At 44.7% G+C, this 22288-nt stretch overlaps 1 protein-coding gene across 2 annotated transcripts; it reads right to left on the reverse strand.

The window, feature by feature from the left end:
* Positions 1-2908: 2908 nt before the first annotated feature.
* On the reverse strand, positions 2909-6345 carry AMIGO2 (adhesion molecule with Ig like domain 2). Of its 2 annotated transcripts, XM_041735466.1 has the most exons (3): positions 5968-6345; positions 5541-5601; positions 2909-5457 (listed from the first exon to the last, which is right to left on the reverse strand). In XM_041735466.1, the coding sequence occupies exon 3, from the start codon at positions 5393-5395 to the stop codon at positions 3830-3832; it is 1566 nt and encodes a 521-aa protein (XP_041591400.1). In that variant the 5' UTR covers positions 5396-5457; positions 5541-5601; positions 5968-6345; the 3' UTR covers positions 2909-3829. The 2 variants fall into 2 exon arrangements, with proteins under 2 accessions (XP_041591400.1, XP_041591399.1); XM_041735465.1 differs by lacking the exon at positions 5541-5601 and having other exon boundaries at positions 5968-6344.
* Between the last annotated feature and the right edge of the window lie 15943 nt (positions 6346-22288).

Here is a 22288-nt window from a genome sequence, read left to right on the forward strand (position 1 = left end):
CACTCCCATAAGTTTCACCTACATCCCTTGTGACAAACATTGAGAAAAATATTTGGAAAAATTTAAGAAAAAAAACATTTTTTTTTCTGGGCACATAATTCATGCAATTAAAACCAAAAATAAGTATATTTACACCTTTTTAGGCCAAACAGTGAGGATGAATGCAGAAGCTGATTCTAAATAAGAAACTGACTTAGGGGGCAGCCTGGGTGGCTCAGCGGTTTAGCGCCTACCTTTGGCCCAGGGCGTGAACCTGGAGTCCCGGGATCGAGTCCCACGTCGCGGTCCCTCCTGGAAGCCTGCTTCTCCCTCTGCCTGTGTCTCTGCCTGTCTCTCTATCTCTGTGTCTGTCATGAATAAATAAATAAATAAAAATCTTAAAAAAAACTGACTTAGGTCATTCTTTCATATTATAAATCTTTTTTAAAAAATGTATTTATTTATTTGAGAGAGAAAGCATGCAGACAGCAGGAGAGCAGGAGGTGGAGAGAGGGGCAGAAGGAGAGGGAGAAGCAGACTCCCTGCTGAGCAGGGACTGCCCCACCACCACAACCTCCTGGGGCTCAATCCCAGAACCCTGGGGTCATGACCTGAGTGGAAGGCAGATGCTTAACCGACCAACCCAGCCAGTCAGGCGCCCCTCAGATTATAAATATTAAGAAAAAGTCTAGTTAAGAAATTTAACTCATGATTACCTATAGAGTCCATTGCCAGAAAACTAGCATAGTCTAATGTAGTGAAAAAATACTCTAAGCCCAGGAAAATTTCACGTCTTTGATCTTTGCTTGATTTCTCTCATGTGCATCCACTGTCACAACTCTGTAATAAAAAATACCTAAGTATCTTAAAGAATAGCCTAGTTACATAATCCAGATTATTACGTGGAAGGAAAATTATATAAAATTTTCGAGTGGGACAAATTTAAGACACAAATTGGTTCTGTTCCTATATTTAAAATACATGTGATCAGACTGCTACCAAAAAAAAAAAAAACAGATAAAAGATATACCTAAGAACTTAGAATTCGACATCGTAACATTCAGTTCCATGCTTTTTCACCACCATGTCATCCTACTTTTGTTCAAAATACAGCTTTGTTTCTCGGTATTCAGGATTTTGTTTTCTTTTTCTCTCCTTTTAAAAGATTTTATTTATTTATTTATTTATTCATGAGAGACAGAGAGAGGCAGAGACACAGGCATTGGGAGAAGCAGGCTCCCTGCAGGGAGCCCGATGCGGGACTCGATCCCAGGACCCTGGGATCACAGTCGGAGCCAGAGATGGATGCTCAATCCCTGAGCCATCCAGGCCACCCTGTTTTCATTGTGATTTTGTGTATGTTGGTTTGGATCTCAGCTCAGCCTGTCACTTACCTGAAGCGTGGTACTAGGACCAGCCACGATCGGGCTCCAGGCTCCCTGCTGCAGGCACTGCCCGTGTTATTCTGCTAAATGCACCGCATGTTTCCTAGGATCAAGGGTTTTGAGGGCTGAAGGACCCTGGGGACCCTGTCCAGAAAAGGTGCAATTCAGAGCTCCTGTCTGTAACTTCCCTGCCAGTGTATGACCCTGCTCTTTGGCACACTCAAAGTCAGGGTAACACGGCCCCTGGAGGCAGCCCTGCCCATTGCTGGAGAGCGTCAGTGGTTCAAGAGTTTTTCCTTGTGTCCAGACGAGCTGTGTGAAGCTGCACAGATCACAGCATCTTTGAGTTTCTCCAAATAGAAGAGTGAGGACCTCAAAGGTCATACAAATCACAGCATTCTTCCTAATTAATTGAGTGGCAGGAACGGGAATAAAATGTTTGCCTGTAACAGCTTTGGGTCTCAAGGATCTTATCTAACTGGTGACGTTTAGGTTTTCAAGGAGAAGCGGCAATTTTTTCAAACCATGCAACAGTATTTTCAGCGCTACTGAGTAGTGGCTCTGCATCCTATTCCAGGGGGTACAAATCCTGGCCACTCACTCCTCAACCCCCTCCTGACCAGTGTCCCCGCCACCGGGAGCCTGGCTTGGCACTGACAGAGCTGTCCCCAAATGTCTGTTTCCCCAAAGCCACCATTGTTGGTCGGTCTTGCCTCCTCATCTCCTTCTCTGTGTTTTTGTCACTGTTGCCCATTTCCATCTTTCGCAAGTGCTCTTCTCTTAGCCCCAAGGGCCATGCAGCCCTGATTCTCCTTTGCCACCTCCTGACCACTCTTTGGTCTCATTCTTTGGCTCTTTCTCCGTGCCCACCATTAAAAATAACCATTCTTTTTTGACTCCCTGGTCTTTGCCAGGAAGAATCCTGTACCTGAGCTCTTCTTCCGTCCTGGTCACTAATTCACTGTGTGGTCTTAGATAACCCACAGTCTTCTCTGGGCTTCATTTGTCCCTGAGAAAGAGAAGGAGCTGGACTTGATGGTCGAAATGCTAGTCTATCCTAATCCCACTCTCCTGTATCCCCTCGGGATGTGGGGGAGTTTCCAGGAGCCCGTACAAGTCCAGATGGAGTCAAGGCCACCCAGAAATCATCACTTCCAGTATGGGAAGGAACCTAAAACATCACCTGCCTGAAATCTTCTTTTTATGGCTGAGGAGATCTAGGCCCAGAAAGAGTACTCGATCACCTGGCAGCAGAGATGGGAACAAGGAGGAGGTCGCCTGCGCCCTCCGTGCGCTGCAGAATCAGGGCGTAAGTGCCTTCCACACCTGGCTCAAGTGCATAATGATATCTGAGTGAAGTACAGAAGGTATAGAAGGTATAAATTTGGGAGAACGCTTCAGAGCCTTTCCCCCCTTTGACAAAATGAACTCTGTATTGTAACTCCAAAAAATCTGGGGAGGGATTTGTCGGAGAAGGTACTTCAGACAAAGTAGAACAATCTGACCACATAAAACATCTTAGATTTATGTTTTCAAATAGCCAAATAAAACAGAACATCAAGTCACAGAATACATATATTTCCATTAATTCAAATGTCCGAAGCACAATACAGTAGGATCTATTCAAGAGTTCATATCACTTGATTTACATATACACGAGCATATGAACAAATATTAGCTAGAACGAAGGTTTAAGAAGTTACTCAGACATTTTGGTATTGACGTCTACGTATTTATGGCAACAAATAATGGTGACTTTCAGTAAGATCTTTTGTACCAGGATAAGAAATGTACAGAACGGAAAGAAGACAAACAAACGTACCTTTATTGCACTATTTATCTAACACCATATGGGAGGTGGCATTACCCAGCAAATTTTCTCAGTGTAGTCTGTTTACTGTGGTCTCAAGTGATGAAATTAGCCAAATTATTCCCAAATCTAACCTTACTTTGTGCTTTAGAAGTGCTGTTTGGTTCTTCCTTCTACGTCTTTTATTTATTTTTTATTTATTTATCTTTTTATTTTTTCCCTTTCACGCCTTTTAAAAACCAAATAGGACCCTAACGCTTTTCTTGAAGAGAACTTTGGCCCTAAGAAGTTAGTAAGGTCTCTTTTTAAGGAAGACCAGTACATAAAGCTCATGTTTTCTTTCAAGAATCCTGAACACCAAGGACAATGTCCCCTCCAGGCCAGCTTCGAAATGATCAGTGGTGCTAAAGACTAAGATACTGTGGCCTAGAACTGAAACTCTGGAAGACAAGCCCACCGTCCTCCGGCGTTCCCCTGGTGAGGAACCAAAGTGCCCCCTACCACATTGCCTATTAACCAGCCAAGGAGGCCACTTGGTTGCATTTCCAAAAACAAAGCCACGCCATGTGTGTCCTGCTGTTGGTTTTGCAGGCGGCACAGAAAGTGAAGCATGGGGTGATGAAACTACTAGGCCACGCAGGTGACAGGCACAGGCTTAAGTGGTGGCCACGAAGGGTGTGTCCGAGAAGACGGAATTGACCGAATCGGAGTCGGATTTCACCCGGGTGGACTTGAGGATGCCCTCGGCTATGCCCGGCTCACTGGGAAAGAGCCTGACTTTCCCATTCTGCCCCGCTGCGCTATCCTTCAGGGGTTCCAAAAACACCACCCTTTTACCGGGCCCGGCCTTCCGGTCGTCAGCGGGGGCATCGCTGGCCGGGCCGGGGTTGAGAATAGATGAATGGGCGTCGCTTTGGTGGAGAATATTTTTTTGTCTCTTGGTTTTACACTTGCAGGGACACGGCGTCAGGTAGAGGTACAAAAGGACCAAGACGATGCTGGCCACGCAGGCCGCAAGGGTGGTGAAGGCTGTGTTGAAGGCCTCGTGGGCGTGGGACCTGTTCACGGTGAAATTGCTCACGTTGATTGTGACATCCACGGTCTCGTTCAGCAGGCGCTGCCTGTTCATTGCGATGCAGGAATACACGCCGGCGTCCTCCAAACGAGGGTTTTCTATAACCAGGCTTCCGTTGCGAAACACGCGAAAGTTCTCCAGCTCTTTCTCGGGTTCCAGCAGTCGGTTGTCTGGACCCACCCAGACGAAATCGGTATTTCCATCACCAGTCTTGCTGTCACAGGGGACAATCAGCCTTTCCCCGACCTGAGCCTCGTGAATGAAGCCAAGTGCCCGGAAGGAGCCGTTGATGACACTGTCCGAGCAATTCAGAAAGCCATCCTGGAGCAGAGGCACCTGATGCGAGCGCCTGGGGTCGGACCACAGGCGACAGGTATAATCGTTCTTAAAATCCATCACCGAGCTAAAGTGCCTCCGGTACCAAAAGATCAGCAATGAAGAAAGGGCACAGTCACAGACAAACGGGTTTCCGTGCAGGTAGATGCCTCTCAGCTGCTTCCCCGGCACTAGATTAATGTGGTGCATGGGCAGGGAGAGGATCCGGTTATAGGAAACATCTAGGAACATCAGTTCTGCCAGCTTGAACCTCCCAACATACAAATCCATGGGAAACTGCGTAAGAAAGTTTCCACTTAAGTAGAGTTTTTGCAACTGGGAGAGTCCTCCAAAGGCTGAGGGATCCAGATAGGAAATGTGGTTGTTGTACAGCAGGAGCACCTCCAGGCCCTTCAGCTCTTGGAACACGGCGCTTTTCAGCGTCTTCAGCTTATTGGAGGATAAGTCAAGACACTTCAGATTTGGAGTCGTGGAAAAACTGCCCGCGGAAACGCTGGTGATGTTGTTATGACGGATAATGAGGGTGTTCAGCTTGGCCAGCGATACCGGGATCCACTCCGAATCCAGAAGCCCGATCCGGTTGTAGCTCAGATCCAGTCTCTTGATCAGTCTGAAAAGGTTCCCGGGTACCTTGGACAGGTTTTTGTTGGTGCAGCTCACGATGTCCGTGGCACAGATGCAAGCGGTGGGGCACACCCCGGAGGCGCCGCGGCTCACGGTCGCCGTGATCACCAGCAAACACAGCAGCTCCCTGCAGCCCGGGGTGACAACTCCAGGCGGGGTGGGCCGCGTGTGTAGACGCAAAGACATTATGGTCGCCTCCGAGGCTCTCCCGGGCGCCTCTCCACCAGCTCAGCCTCCCAGCAGGGAACCTGGTAAACAACGGAGATTTGAAAAGGAGGTGGGGGGGGGGGAGGGGGGGTGCAAAAAGCAAAGTTAGCGAGCACCAGCTCACCTTTCCGCGCCGCACCTTGCTTGCTTTCCGGTAACTTTTGAAATGCAGGTTCTGTTGCACGCTGGGGAACCCAGGAGGGTTGATGCATTTATTTATTTATTTATTTTTAGGGGTGGGGGGAGGGCTTGTTTGTTTTGTTTTTACTGTTCAATGCGATTTCTTTCCTTTTTTTTTTTTTCCCCGGGGGATACTCCCGCTTACAGACATCTACCCCCGCAACCCACAACCTACCAATATAACCGACTCACCGTAAGCAAATTCAGTGATTTTTTTTTTTTTTTAACGGGCAGGCTGCGTCGTTTCTTTTTCTTTCTTTCTATCTTTTTTTTTTTTAAACTCCCTCCAACAGACACAAAAATACGCAAACGCATCCTACAGACAATTCAACGGGAATGCATAGGAGGGCACCATGCAGAGAGGAACTCACGCGGCTGAGAGGCCTCTGGGGAGCGGCCGAGACCGGGGTCCTCCAGGGTCCGGCGTCTGTCCGCGTCCGTCCGTCCGTCACCCCCGCACCTCCCGGGCTCCTTTCCCTCCGGCTCCGGCGGGCGGCAGCCTCTCGCTGGCTCTCAACTTTGGGGAGTTGGCGGCGGCGGCGGCGGCGGCGCCCCGGGGCGCGGGGACCTCCCGGGCGGCTCCGTGGGTCCTCGCCGGCTCCGCGACAGGTGCCGCCGCGGCGCCCCGGCCGTCGCGTGTCCGCGCGGGGCGCCGCACTCCCGGAGCCCGGGCCGAGGGGCGGGGCGGGGCGGGGCGGGGCGGGGGCGCGGCGGCGGGTCGCTCCCGGGCCCCCTGCCCGCGCTCCGGAGCCTGCAGGACCCCGGCTCCCCGCCCGCCGCCCGCTTTTATCCCCGCGCGCGGGGTCCCGCCCCTGCGCGTCCTGCCTCGGGCTGCGGGCGGCGCGGGGGGCGGCGCGGGGGGCGGCGCGGGGGGCGCGGGGGGCGGCGCGGGGGGCGCGGGGGGCGGCGCAGCCAATCGGAGCGGCGGCCGGCGGCCCCGCCGCCCCCCCGCCCGCACCCCGCCTCCCGCCCCCCGCCTCCCGGGCCGCGTTCCCGCCCGCCGTGAGCGCGTGTGCAGCCCCGAGCCGGGGGCGCAGGGGGGCGGGGGTCCCGGGGGCCCCGGGGGGCGCGGGGGTCCCGGGGAGCACGGGGGACGCGGGGGTCCAGGGGAGCGCGAGGAGCGCGGGGGTCCCGGGGGCGCTGGGGGCGCGGGGGTCCCGGGGGCGCTGGGGGCGCGGGGGTCCCGGGGGCGCTGGGGGCGCGGGGGTCCTGGGGAGCGCGGGAGGCACGGGGGTCCTGGGGGGGTTGGGGGCGCGGGGATCCAGGGGGCGCTGGGAGCGCGGGGGTCCAGGGGGGCGCAAGGGGCGCGGGGGGCGCGGGGGTCCTGGGGAGCGCGAGGGGCGCGGGGGTCCCGGGGGCGCTGGGGGCGCGGGGGTCCCGGGAGCGTGGGAGGCACGGGGGTCCTGGGGGGGTTGGGGGCGCGGGGGTCCAGGGGGGCGCAAGGGGCGCGGGGGGCGCGGGGGTCCCTGGGGCGCGGGGGACGCGGGGGGCGCGGGGGCAGGCCCCTCCGGGGAGGCACAGGCGTCTCCCTCCCATAGACCCCGCTTGTCCGCCCAGCTCCCCGGCCTCCCGTAGCTCGATCTGGGCCAGGGCCCAGGGGGTCCCGCGGGCCCGCGGGAGGCCGGTTTACTAAAGAACCACCGCCCCCACCCGAGGAGGAGGGAGAGGGGCACCTGCCCTGCAGTGCGACCCGGGGCCGGCGCAGCAAGTCCCTGCTGGGAAAGTTCTTTGCCTTTCCTAACTCTGAAGGCAGCATCAGGGACAGGGCCCCATCCGCAAGGGAGAGACCCAGGAAAGGAGGTTTGGGCCCCACCTGGCTTGCAAAGATAGGGTGTTAAGTTTAAAAAAAAATATCTGGATCCAGACTGTTTTTTTTTTTTTTCCTTTTGGGTGGGTGGGTAGGGGGCTGGAATGGGGATGGGGGTGGGGGCAAATGTGTTCATGCCGGATAGCGTCTGATCCCAGAAGGGGTGCCTGCCTGCACAGGGGTTCTTCATACCTCCCAAGAGGCAGGGCCTGCGCCCAACTCCAGCGTGCTTTGATCTAGCAGGTGCAACCCCGAGTACACCCGCCCCCTCCCCGAAAAAAAAAAAAAAAGCACAGGTGGACAAATATGAGGTGGAGGGCTTGGGGCTGATGAGCTTTTCGATTAAAAAAAAAATCCATTTTTGTTTAATTCTAAGATCAGTTTTAACGACGGGACTGGACTGAGCCAGATGGCCCATTCGTCCATTATATGTGGATTAAAGAAAATAAATTACCGCCCTGACAAGAGATCACTAAAGCGGAAGGGATAGGGAGACTGAAAAGCAGACCAAATTGAGAAAACAGGAGCAGGGCACATAACTTATAATGGTACTTAAAAAATAAAACTGATGTTAAGGCAACCAACACCCCCCACCCCCGGCCCTGGCACACACACTTGAGCCACCTTGAATTTAGTGGGAGTTGGTCCCTACATTGTTCGTGAATGGATTCGTGTGGTGGCACAGATCTGTTAGGCCAGTGCCAAATTAAAATAGATCTGTGTGCGCTGTTAATTTAGGCAGCCTGTTTGTAGAATAAATCTGGAATAGCACTGGTAAATCAGGACTTTTTTTTTTCAGGTGAAAGCTTGAAATGCTATAGGAAACATTCTTCACTGTGAGCTTCCTGGAGAGGCTGAGGTTGGAAGTTTCCAGAGGTAGGCCACACTTCCTGGGGTTGTCCCAAAACCTGGGTCTCCAGGTCTTCATTTTTTACGGTTCCGATGGTTAACACAGAGACATGGAATTGAAATCACCTAGAGGAACCCTTTCGAAATGACTCACAACTGACCAGGTTTTTGCAATGTTTTACTAAGGAGGTAACATCCTATTGAAAGGAAACCCTGAAAGTGGAGGAAAGCCCTAAACTTCACTGGAGAGGAGTGTGAAAAGAAAAGAGACTCAAACATGGAAGCAGATTATGTCAGTGTAGCTCCAGATGCATCATAGAAACACCGTGCAAAGATTGCGCAGCATAAATAAACCAAATGCGCTCAAAATCCACACATATTTGTCTATTTGAAGTCCCGATTGTTGAGATTCAGCCCATTTGGCAAGAATGGCTGTTTTGAAAAAGGAGTTTTGAAAGGGGCGGCTTTACTTGGCTTTGAGAAGAAAAAAAGCTAAGCGTTTACCTTAATTATAGGCATAAGGTGTGACCTCATGTTTTGGAGGAAACTTTTTCTACATCCTTTCACCTCTCCTACCAGATCCTTCTTTCCATCCCACAAGGGCAAAAATGTTATGTCTTGGACGCTGCTCTATTCTTAGCTTCTAGAACTCTGCTTGACACTTGCTTGGCATTCAGCAAATTTTTGATAAATAAACTGAGGGATGGGGAACATATTCTAGGGTTATTTGAGCTGAGTCTGCTGCTTGATATTCTGCTCTCCATGCTTCAAAAAGCTTTTCAGAAAGAAGAGAAGAGAGGGAAAGAGGAGCCCTGCGAATACGACGTGAGTCCTAGATCCAGTAGTACCTGAAGGCCACTGCACACTTTTACTTCCTAATTACATTCTCCACCCCCCTCCTTTTTGTTTTTCTTAAGTTATTTTGAGTTGTGTCCATGTCCTTGTGACTGAAAGAGTCCTGGTGCATGTAATGATGGTAATAATAAGCATGTCTTGGGCTATTATTATGTGCTAGATACTGAGCTCTGTGTTTTACATGAATTATTTCATTTACTGCTCACCACAACGCTGCAACATTATATAATCCTATAATCCGGATGGTAAACAACTGTGTTCCAAATTATTTGAAAATGGAATGGGATGAAATTAGCTCGAGGCTCCTTTTGAAGGATTTAGATTAAACCGAAAAGAGATGTTTCTGACGGGGTGGCTCCAGCCTGGAATGGTTGCCAAGACAGATGGTTGAGTTGCCTTCTCAGGAGTTTAAAATAGGACAGATAGATATTCTTCTGGTCCTTTCCACATGGCACAATCTTTTGGTATTTTTGACCATTCAGTGAGTCCAATGGGTAGTAGAGGGTGGACTGATTCTGGGTCTAGTGTGCTGAGGCAGGGGTGAACATGTGGGTGTCTGGCAGGGTCTGGAAGGAACTCCAGGTAGGAAATCCCTACCTGGGGGCAGGGATATAGTTAGACTCTCAAGGCTTTCTCCTGTTGTAATCAAAGATTTAAGGACTGGGAGATCTGAAACAAGTTGTTACAGCGCTAGTTTATGAGTCTCAGAGTCATTTTTACTAAGAATGAACACTTCAGTGGCACTTTATGTCCTCTGAAGGGCTTGCCCATTCTGTGTCTCCTTTGATTCTAGCACTCATCCTGTAAGCAGGTGTGGTTGGGCCACCAGCAGGTATCTAACTTTGCCTCCTTTTTTAACCTGGGGATGCATCTGTATTCTTCAGGGACAGGGACCCCCTGGGGTCTCGGCAGGAGCCTGACTCAACACAGGAGCTTTCTGCTGAGGCCTCCTCACTTTGAGGGCAGCACTGTGCAGAGGGTTTTTACAGTGTGACTTGGAGCCTCGGCACACACACCTTTGCCCACCGGCTCTAGAAGTGTGCTCAGCCCCTATAAGAGCCCGTTTGCCTTTTGGCCTCATCCAGTTGGTTTTGTAAATCGCCCAGGGCTTGTCATAGAACCAGATCTCTCTCTGTACAGAGATTCAGGCTCCAGCCTCCTGCTCTCTGAACTCCAGGGGACATGTGTCAACTGGTGACTCCGTTCTCTGGAAGCCTCCTTGGCTAGTAATGTGGGCTAGTCAGTACCCAAGTGCCCTCTGCGAGAGCCCAGAATGGGGCAACTCTTTAATCAATTGTCACTCACTCATCTGCTCTTTCTGTCTTCGAGGACTTAGGCTGCATAGGTTTTGTTTTTTAGTTTAGTTGAGATGAAATTCACATACACAAAATTCACCATTTTGAAGATCATCTGAAACAGTACATACTTATGTCATAACAGTAGGTTTTTAAAGCATTTTTTCATTTTTCCTTATCTGCGTTTTCGGGGTTGTTGCTGTTGTTGTTGTTGTTTTTTACAGTGTTTTTGTGATAAGAAAAAGCACAATGAGTCCTTGCAGATGTTTCAAGTTACCAAAGTCATGTGCATCAATGTTTCTGTTTTATTGTGATTCCTATTTAATATTCAGGGACTCTAGTTTCCGAGAGCAAAATCTTCCCTCTGATTCCTCGGGTAGGAAGTGATTCTAGTTTCCCCTGATTTGAGATACAGTAATTGCTGATCTGCGTTAGCACTACAATCCTTTATTTGGCAAATATTTACTGAGCATCTACGATGTGCCAGGCACCATCGTTTAGTCTGAGAGTTATACCCATATGTAAATGCTGCCAGAGCCAGGCAAGCCCAACTAGAATGAGAGGCTATGCTAGTTATTCATGTATTTCTTGTTGACCAATATTCACACTCCCAGATTTGAGGCTCAACATCCCTGGTTGGGATCACCTCCCAACAGCTGTGAATCTTTCTCTTTCAGCACATTCTTAGACCAGCCTTTGTGAGGGTGGCCTGAACCTCTGCCCCGCACCACCATGTGTTTTTCCATGAGAATGAAAAACGAAAAGGACAACTAAAGCCCTTTTTGCTTGCTCCTAAAAGTACTACATGCTCATTGTAGGAAAATGGGAAATACAGAAAAGATGTAAGGACTCAGAGAGTGCCATTCATAATCTTACTGGTAAATTACCTTTCTGCTCAAAAAATAAATCCATTGTAGTGAGGAACCTGACATGTTGCAAAAGGATGGTTTGTCATAATTATGTAAAGAGAAAGGAAATAAACAGACTTTTTTTCTTTGATGCTCTGAAATTCTCAGCCTTAGAAATGAAGTAAGCAGATGAAAATTCACTTTATAAAATTCAGTGTGTCAAAGCCAGGCTCCTAGCATTATGGTTACTTCTTCCAATTTTGGTCATAAATGGTAGGTGCTCTAATGTCCACTTTGCTCATTATTAGCCTGAAGGGAATCACCTAATTGAATTCCTAAGTGCTATTACATCCCTCAAAACTGGGGCTAATTATATCTCTCTGATAAGCACGGATAATGTTTAACAAACCCAGGTTGAAGAATTATATGAAGTGTTCAGACTATTTTATGTTTTTTTAAAAAAAACATGATCTCCTGTAGCAGTAATTAATTGGTCACTTTTTATGGAGGTAGTATCTGATTATTCGAAGAAATACCTAATTTGGAGCAATACTTATTTGCTAGACAAAGTTAACACTAAATAAAGTAAAGTGGAATTGAGAGAAAAAATAATAAACGCTACCAGACAGCCAACACTATTGCAAATATTCATTCAATAATTTTTGGCAAATACAAGGCTCTGTGGTGGATGCTCTGTGCATAATTTGCTCTGGAACTCTGACCTTTCAGTTCGTGAGAGTGAAAAGCAATAGTGCATTCATATAGCGGAAGGCAGAGGACCTCTGGAAAGATCCAAGAAAGTGGGCTTGATAACAAGACCCAACATTTATTGCATTTTTACTTCAATACACCAGACTTCTCATTTAGTTCTTACAAGGGCCCTAAGAGATGGTCATTAACATCCCCATTGTCTAATGAGGGCAGTAGGGCCGAGTTGGTTTATGTAACTTGCCCAAGATTAGTGGTAGAACCAGGTCTCTCACCCCACTGTCTCGCTCTGATCTCATGCTCTACCATTAGCTCTAATGCTTCCCATTAGGGAGTAGAGGGGTCAGCCCTAATTTAAATTCCATTCAGCAAATATTTTTCGTCCTGGCCACATTCCCAGAGCCATCATATGGTTGTTCTCCTCTAGGAATTTGTAGTGTTATTCGAAATAATTATAAGATATAAGACAGTAGATAATTCAATTTCAAATTGGATATAGCAAAGAGCCAAAATATTTGCAATGGAATAGGTATTTTGGGGCATCGAAAATTCCAACACAAGCAGATTTTTAGATCTTCCTCATGTCTTGTTGCCCAAATAACCGAGTCAATAAAGAGAATTGTATGCAAATAAAAATATAATTTGGTAGAAACCACTTGAATGGTCAGGGATGACAATTATCTCTTAGAATTAAGCAACAATAATGTGGCTCATTTTATCCATGGCATTCATACTGGAGAATTATAAGCAAGGAAAAAAGTATCTCTCCTGGCACAGATGAAGAGTCTTAAACATCCTTTAATCACATGCCAAATGGCAATGTGATAAAGAGAAAAAGTTGGCGGGGGGGGGGTGGTGGTAAAACAGAGCCTTGGGTGACAAATCAACTTTCTGGGTTGTGGTGGCAGAAATTCCATTTCTTAACTGTGTATGTCTTAGGTCAGTGACCCGATCTTTCAGACTCAACTTCCTCATTTGTAAAATGGACATATAGGACTAGCATATGCACCATTTCACAAGGTTGACTGAGATGAGACCTGGAAAGTTCCTTTGGAAATGGTAACGCTGGAAGAGTCTCATGATGAACCCCAATCATGTGCTATTCATCCTTGCTGCCCTTGCGCCTTGGACGTGATCTGACCCGGCACAGATGTTTGACAAATGTCTGTCGGACCTAATGGAACCGAAGCTAGGTTTATGTACAAAATAAACAGAGCTGGAGAGGTGCCTGGCCACGATGATGTTTGTACTAATTATGTGACTCCCCTGAGCCTGGCTGTACCAGAGTACAGCGGGTCCTCCAAATGAGGACCTGCTGTTGGCTCAGCCCTGCTGCATTCTCAGTGGCGCTCTGCTGCAGAGTGGAATGAGCTGCCGGTCTGCAGGCCTGGGCTTCTCAAAGCCCCTTGGGACTTGAAGCTGGCTTGCTGTGGGGGGGACATATCCTGGGAGGAGACCTTTAAAAGCTAGGGGTGATGATTGGCAATCTCAAGACATACTGGAGAGTACTCAAAGGAGTTTTGAACCAGAGGGAAGAACAAAATTAAAAAAAAAACCAATAATAATAATAATCACTCTCTCCAGAGAGCAGTTTTAACATGCTGTCACTTGCATTGTGAAAGAAACACATGGTAGGAAACCAGAGAAGGTTTCCTTGGAAGCTGTTGTATAGAAGAGGTGAGGGGCAAGTCTGAACAAGGTGCTGGAGGATGAGTCTGCTCATTGACATTTCCTGCTTTATAGAAACAGCAGGATGATGGGAAACATGCTATTGTGGCAGTTGTCCACATTTATCTAAAAGTAAAATTTTTTCATTTACTCGGTTATAGTTTTTGAAACAATTGGACATCTGAATTCCTCTCTTCCAAATCCCCTTTGCTGGGAAGGCCCTGAGGACCTGAGGTCCATTTGTACAAACAGAATATGGGTTTAGCCATTAAGTATCAAAGTGTGTTTGCTTGTTTGGTATGTGTGGGAGAAAGCTGGATGGTGGACTCTCCAGATGGGACCACTTTCATAACCTCAACGTAGGTTGACAGGTTCAGAAACCTGATATATATTTTTTAAGATTTTATTTATTTATTCATGAGAGGCAGAGAGAGAGAGAGAGAAAGAGAGGGGCAGAGGCAGAGGGAGAAACAGACTCTCCGCAGAGCATAGAGCCCGATGCGGCACTTGATCCCAGGACCCCAGGATCAGGACTCCAGCAGAAGGTAGATGCTTACCTGATGGAGCCACCCAGGTGCCCCTGAAACTTGATATTTTGGATATCCCAGAGTTAATTGTGGAGAATATGAATGATTTATAATGTAAACCAAAAGAATACCTACCTATGGATTTAAAGTAGAAATCAAGTGGATCAGACCTTGATAATGGGCTTTATCATAGTCTCTGCCTGTAAGAAAGCTTTGGGGAATCAAGTTTATATTCATAGGTATGTTTGACGAGTATGAAATGATGGAGAAGAGTAGGTTGTTTGATGAATTTATTTTATATTTTCTTAAAGATTTTATGTATTTATTTATGAGAGAGGCAGAGACACGGGAAGAGGGAGAAGTAGGCTCCATGCAGGGAGCTGGATGTGGGACTCGATCCCAGGACTCCGGGATCACGCCCTGAGCCAAAGGCAGACATTCAACCACTGAGCCACCCAAGGATCCCCTGTTTGATGACTTTAATGTTTAGTGGTATCAAACTATTATGGCATGATAAATCCATTGCCTCAAAAGAGGTATGTATGTCTGCCAAGAAGACCACATGTACAGATTGCTTGAATGTGGCACTGTCATCTCTGCGCAGAAGATGCCAAGCAGTTAATCAATCAACTTTTAAGTTACACAGGAAAAATAATGGCATCATGATTATGCCCTAATAAGAAAATTACTCCTTTTATGACAATCTCTCTCTCTCTTTTTTCATCACTACGGTAACAACATACAAAGGCAGAGCATCATAAATAAGGCTGAATGGTGGTCACACAGAAGACAGGCAGTTGAACAAAGATCGCAGCTCTTATCAGAAAGCTATCAGGGGGCGCCTGGGTGGTGTAGTCGGCTGAGCGACTGACTCTTGGTTTCAGCTCAGGGTCATGGGATCGAGCCTGGCATCGGGCTTTGTGCTCAGCTCAGAGTCTGCTTAAGACTCTCTCTGCCTCTCCCCCCTGCACTCTCTCTCAAATAAATAAATCTGTTAAAAAGAATTTTTTAAAAAAGAAAGAAAAAAGGTATCAGAAAGTAGCAGAGTTACACGGAGAGAAAAAGCAGGTCTCCAGAGCTAAGTCCTGAGAAGCAGGCATTTTGCAGAACTTCAATAAAACATCAATGATAAATATGTACATTGACAGTAAAATGAATAATTCCATAAACAGGAATTGAATTCCGTCCAACCATTCTGATGAGAAAAATGACAAGTTCCCGTAAAGGCAGTCATGAGACAAGAATCGTGGAGCATGCCTGGAAGAGAATAAGCCAAATTAGGGCAATGTCACCCAAATCAAGGAAAGGAACATTTACCAACACTCTAAAGGTCCCACGTGCCCTTGTGGGCACTAACTCCCCAGGGGTAACCACTCTCCTGACTTCCACCAACATGGATTAGTTCTGTTTGTTTTTATGCTTTGTAGAGATGAAATATATACTCTTTGTGTCTGGCTCTGATTGTTCAACTTGCATTTGAGAGACCCATCCTTATTTTTGCATGTCGTCCTAGATCATTTTCGTAGCTGTATAATATTCCACTATGGACTCTATCACAATTGATTGAGCCATTTTATTATTGATGGACATCTGAGTAATTTTCAGTGTTTTCTATTTCACGTACTATTGCCATGAACATTCTAATACACGTCTTTTGATGAGCATAGCAGACATATTTCTATTGGACGTCTACTTCAGTATGTATTTGCTTGGTCACGGGTTGTTGTACCCATATTCAACTTGAGTAGTTAACTGTCATGCTCGCTTCGGCAGCACGTATATCGAGTAGTTAACTGCCAGTTTTCCAGGGTGGATGTGCAAATTATTTCTACCACTAGTATGAGAGAATTCCTATTCCTCCACATTCTCATCAACACTCTTTATTTTCCATCTTTTTCATTGTGACCATTTTGGGGGTTAGGTAGTGGCATTCCATTGAGCCTTTTTAAAAAAGAAAAAAAGAATTTATCTATTTATTTATTTATTTATTTATTTATTTGAGAGAGAGAGAACACACAAGAAGAGGGGGCGGGCAGAGGGAGAGGGAGAAGCAGGCTCCCTGCTGAGCAGGGAGCCTAACACAGGCCTCAATCCCAGGACCCGGGGATTATGACCTGAGCTGAAGGCAGAAGCTCAACAGACAGAGCCACCCAGGTGCCCCTCCATTGACCTTTTAATGTGCATTTACCTGACAACTAATGAACTTGGCAATTTTCATATGGTTATCATCCATTTACGTGTCCCCCTATACGAGACTTTGGCCCATTCTGCTATGGAGCTGTCTTTTTCTTATTGATTCTTACATATTCTGGATTTGTGGTTATTTATCATATATATTAGGTAAGTGTCCATAAATATACATATTTAATATTTTATGCCCCCCATGGGTTGCCATTTTGTTCACTTTGATGAATAGAAGTTCTTAGTTTTTTGTGTTTTTTTTTTTTTAAGATTTATTTATTTATTTACTCATGAGAGACACACAGAGAGAGAGGCAGAGACACAGGCAGAGGGAGAAGTAGGCTCCATGCAGGGAGCCCGACGTGGGACTCGATCCTGGGTCTCCAGGATCATGCCCTGGGCTGAAGGCAGCGCTAAACTGCTAAGCCACCGGGGCTGCCCAGTTCTTAGTTTTAATATAACCAAGTTTATCATGATTTTTTCTTTCATGTTTCTTCTTTTTTATTTTCTATTTAGGAAAGCATTGCCTACTCCAAGATCAGGAAGATGTTTTCCTCTAAAAGCTTTATTATTTTAGCTTTCAGTTTATTTCTCCGATCTATCTTGCTATGATCTGAGCTCCCCCCCCCCAAAAAAAAATTCATATGTTGAAATCCTAACCCCTAAGGTGATGAATTTAGAAGGTGGGGCATTTGGGGCATGATTAGTCCCCAAGAGCAGAGGCCTCATGAATGGAATTAGGCTACAGAGAGATCCCTCATCACCTCCCGCCATGGGAAGACATCAAAAAGATGCCATCTATGAATGAGAAAGCAGACCCTCACCAGACGTTCATAAATCATGTGATCATGTATGTATGTGTGGGTCTGTTCCATTGGACAGTTATCTGTTCTTGTACCAGTACCACACAATTTTGATTACTGTAGCTTTAATATTATTTTTTTAATGTTATTTATTTATTGAAGTAATCTCAACACCTGATGTGGAACTCAAAGTCTCACGCTTCTCCAGCGGAGCCAGCCAGGTGCCCCAATTACCATAGCCTTATAAGAGTTTCTGATATCTCATAATGTTAGTACTTAATATTTGCTCTTCTTGGCCTTTTGTATTTCCATAAGAATTTTATTTTATTATTTTTTAGAGAGCAAAGTGGGTAGAGGGGCAGAGTGACAGAGAAGATCTTAAGCAGTTTCCATACCCAGCAGGGAGTCCAAGGCGATCTCACAACCCTGACATCATGACCTGAGCCAAAATCAAGAGTTGGATACTCCCTGTAAATTTTAAAATTGACTTATAAATTCTTGGGAAAAGAAACCCCCAGCTTGGATTTTGAGTGCGAGGGCGTCGAAATATGTATTAATTTGGAAAGAACGCACATTTTACGATATTGAATCACCCATTCCGTAACAATATACATCCATCCATCCATTTGGCTCTCCCTTATTTTTTCTCAATAATATTTTGTAATTTTCAGTTAGAGGTCTTGTATATTTTTAATAGATTTATTTCTCAGTGTTTGAGTTTCTGGATGCTATTGTAAATATGTTTTATGTTCTATTTGCTTATTGCTGCTATATACAAATATGACTCATGCCGTAGTCAGCTTGGGCTGCTATAACAAAATACCACAAACTGAATGGATTATAGACGACATTTATATATCACAGCTCTGGAGGCTGGGATCAGATCAGATCAAGGTGCTGGCAGGTTTGGTGTCCGGAGAGGACCTTTTTATTCATAGATAGTGGCTTTTGGCCACGTTCAACATGATGGAAGGAAGGGGATGAGGGCTCTCTCTGGAGGCTCTTTTATAAGAACACTAATCCTGTTCATGAAGGCTCTGTTCTCATGATCATTAGATCTCCCAAATACCTCATCTCTTAATAACATCACTTTGGGGGTTAGGATTTGAAAATAGAAATTTTGAGGGAAGACAAACATTCAATCCATAGCAAATTAATTTTAGTATTTTGGCTATATCCAGTGTCCTTTCTATATTCTTTTATTAATTCTAAGAGTTTGTCTATAGATTCTTTAGAAATTTTCCATGTGCATGATCTTATTGTTTGGAAATGACCGTTTATTTCTTCCTTTTCAACCTCCATGAGTTTTCTTTCTCTTGTCTTTTGCACAGACAAGACCTCCAGTTACAGTGTAGAATAGAAGTGGTCACAGTGGCTATTCTAGACTCAGTCCCAATATTTGAGGAAAGTTTTCAATACTCTACCATTGAAAATGATGTTTGCTGTGGGTATTGAGTAGATCCTCTTTATCATATTAAGGAAGTTTTATTCTTAGTTGGCTAAAAGTTTTTATCACAAATGAATATTGAATTTATCAAATATTCGTCCTGCATTCGAAATGATCATGTGATCTCATTCCTTTTTCTGTGAATGTGGTAAGCTAAGTTTATGATCTTCGAATGTTAAACCACACTTACCCACCTAGACTGAACTGCACTTAATTTACTGTATCCCTGGATTTGATATCCGAATATTTTGTTAAGAATATTAAAATAATGTTTACAAGAAAGGTTTGCATTTTTTTCCCTTAGAATGTTAGAATTTCAAGGTCAAGTCTCTGCTGTTTTCATTTATTGAGAAGTCTGGGAAACTTTGACACTGTTTCCACCTTCTTGAAGAATTATATAAGACAAGTGTTCCTTTTCTTAAGTTGTTTTTTTGTTTTTAAGATTTTATTTATTTACTCATGAGAGACACAGAGAGAGAAGCAGAGACATAGGTAGCAGGAGAAGCAGGCCCCTGCAGGGAACCCAATAAGGGACTCTATCCCCAGGCCCAGGATCACACCCTGAGCCCTAGGCAGACACTTAACCCCTGAGTCACCCAGGCGTCCCTGGTTTTTGGAAGAATTCATCGATAAACCCTCTGGGCCTGGGATTTTCTTTGGGAAAGGTTTCTAAATTATAGTTTCAAATTTTTCATACATAGAAGATTGTTTATATTTTCTATTTCTTCTTCTATCAGCTTTGGTAAGTTGTGTTTTTCAAATAATTTGTCCATTTCATCCAAATTATCAAATTTATCTGCAGAGTCGTCTTCAGAATACCTTTATTGTGCGATCTATGTGATATCCTCTTTCTCACTGCTGTTGTTGCTAATTTGCATTTTATCTACTTTTTAAATATCAGTCTTGTTAGGGTTTTGTCAATTTTGCTAATCTTTTGGAAGAACCAATTTTTGAGTTTGTTGATTTTCTCAATTATGTTTGATTTTTATTCCCTTGGTTTCAGCTTTTATCATTTATTTCCTTAGGTTTGGTTGCTGCTCTTTGCTCTAGCTTTTTGAGATTAATACTTCAATTGTTGATTTTTTTAGACCTTTATATATGCATTTAAAACTATATATTTCCTTTTAAGCATCATTTTAGCTTTTCCCATAAGTTTTGAAATGTACTTTTTTATTATTCAGTTTAAAATATTTTCTAATTTCATTTTTCCTTTGTCTTATGGATTATTTCAAGTGTATTATTTAATTTTTAGGCAGCTGGGTTTTTTTTTTTCTATTTATATTTTTGACCTCTAGTTTGATTCCATGGTGGTCAGAGAAGATATTTTTCTTCTTGTTGTTGTTAGTTTCAAATTTTTATGTAAATTATACTTATTTGGGGGGACAGGGTGGCTCAGTTTAGGTTAAGCATCCAACTTTTGATTTCGGCTCAGGTCGTGATCTCAGGGTCCTTCGATCAAGCTCTGCATCATGCACCACACTCAGCAGGGAGTCTGCTTGAGATTCTCTCTCTCCCTCTGCCCATCCCCCCTCATTGGCACACTCTATCAAATAAATATATGAATCTTTAAAAATAAAATAAATTCCAATCAGCTGACATACAGTGGAATATTAGTTTCAGGAGTAGGATTTAGTGATTCATCACTTATATATAATACCCAGTGCTCATCACAAGTGCCCTCCTTAATACCCATCACCCATCTAGCCCATCCCCTGACCACCTTGCTCCATCAACCCTCAGTTTGTTCTCTATAGTTAAGAGTCTCTTTACGGTTTGCCTCTCTCTTTTTTCTTTCCCCTATGTTCATCGGTTTTGTTTTTTAAGTTCCACATATGAATGAAATCATATGGTATTTGCCTTTCTCTGATTGACTCATTTTGCTTAGTATAATACACTCTAGCTCCAACCATGTTGTTGCAAATGACAGGATTTCAATTTTTGTGGCTGAGTAATATTCCATTATATATATATCCATTCATCAGTTGATGGACATTTGGGCTCTTTCCATAATTTGGCTCTTGTTGATAATGCTGCTATAAACACCAGGATGCATGTATCCCCTTGAATCAGTATTTTCATATCCTTTGGGTAAATACCTAGCAGTACAATTGCTGGAGTATAGGGTGGTTCTATTTTTAACTTTTTAAAAAATATTTTATTTATTTGATAGGGAAAAAGCACAAGCAGGCAGAGCAGCATGCAGAAAGAGAGGAAGAAGTAGGCTCCCTGTTGAGCAGAGAGCCGAGTGTGGGGTTTGATCTCATGACCTGAGCTGAAGGCAGATGCTTTACTAACTGAGCCACCCAGGTGCACTTATTTTTAACTTTTTGAGGAACCTCCATACTGTTTTCCACAGTGGCTGCACCAATTTGCAAGAGGGTTCCCCTTCTCTACATCCTTATGAACATCTGTTGTTTCCTATGTTATTAATTTTAGCCATTCTGACAGGTATGAAGTGATATCTCGTTGCAGTTTTGCTTTGTATTTCCCTGATGATGAGTGATAATGAGCATCTTTTCATGTGTCTATGAGCCATCAGGATGTCTTCTTTGGAAATACGCAGGAATATTCATGTCTTCTGACCATTTCTTAACTGTATTACTTGTTTTGGGGGTACTGAGTTTGATAAATCTTTTATAGATTTTGGAAACTAACCCTTTATCAGATATGTCATTAGCAAATATCTTCTCCCATTCCAATAGTTGCCTTTTAGTTTTGTTGATTGTTTCCTTGGCTGTGGAGAAGATTTTTATCTTAATGAAGTCCCAATAGTTCATTTTTGCTTTTGTTTCGCTTGCCTCTGGAGACGTATCTAGTAAGAAGTTGCTCAGGGAGATGTTGAAGAGTTTGCTGCCTATGTTCTTCTCTAGGATTTTGATGGTTTCCTGTCTCACATTTAGGTCTTTCATCCATTTTGAATTTATTTTTGTGTATGGTGCAAGAAAATGGTCCAGATTCATTCTTCTGCATGTGGCTGTCCAGTTTTCTCCAACACTATTTGTTGAAGAGACTGTCTTTTCCATTGAATATTCTTTCCTTTCTTGTCAAAGATTAGTTAACCATATAGTTGTGGGTACATTTCTGGGTTTTCTATTCCATTCCATTGATCTATGTGCCTGTTTTTGCACCAGAACCATACTGTCTTGATGATTGCAGCTTTGAAATATAGCTTGAAGTCTAGAATTGTGATGCCTCAAGCTCTGCTTTTCTTTTTCAAGATTTGGCTATTTGGGGTCTTTTGTGGTTCCATACAAGTTTCAGGACTGTTTGTTTTAGCTCTGTGAAAAATGCAGGTAGTATTTTGATAGGGATTGCATTGAATGAGTGGATTGCTTTGGGTAGTACGTTTTAACAATATTTGTTTTTCCAGGTCATGGGCATGGAATGTTTTTCCATTTCTTTTTGTCCTCTTCAGTTTCTTTCATGAGTGCTCTACAGTTTTCAGAGTACAGATCTTTCACTTCTTTAAGTATATTCCTAGGTATTGTATGGATTTTTGTGATCTAATTGTAAATAGGATTGATTTCTTGATTTCTCTTTTTGCTACTTCATTATTGGTGTATGGCAATGCAACAGATTTCTGTACATTGATTTTGCATCCTGTGATTCTACTAAATTTGTTTATCAGTTCTAGCAAATTTCTTGGTGGGGTCTTTCAGGTTTCCTATATAGAGTATCATGTCATCTGTGAATAGTGAAAGTTT

Source organism: Vulpes lagopus, chromosome 21 (genome assembly GCF_018345385.1).
Source record: "Vulpes lagopus strain Blue_001 chromosome 21, ASM1834538v1, whole genome shotgun sequence".
Classification (NCBI taxonomy): Eukaryota; Metazoa; Chordata; class Mammalia; order Carnivora; family Canidae; genus Vulpes; species Vulpes lagopus.

What these genes read in the sequence shown, in the direction of transcription:
- AMIGO2 (XM_041735466.1), bottom strand. Translation starts at nt 5,395, where the DNA reads ATGTCTTTGCGTCTACACACGCGGCCCACCCCGCCTGGAGTTGTCACC.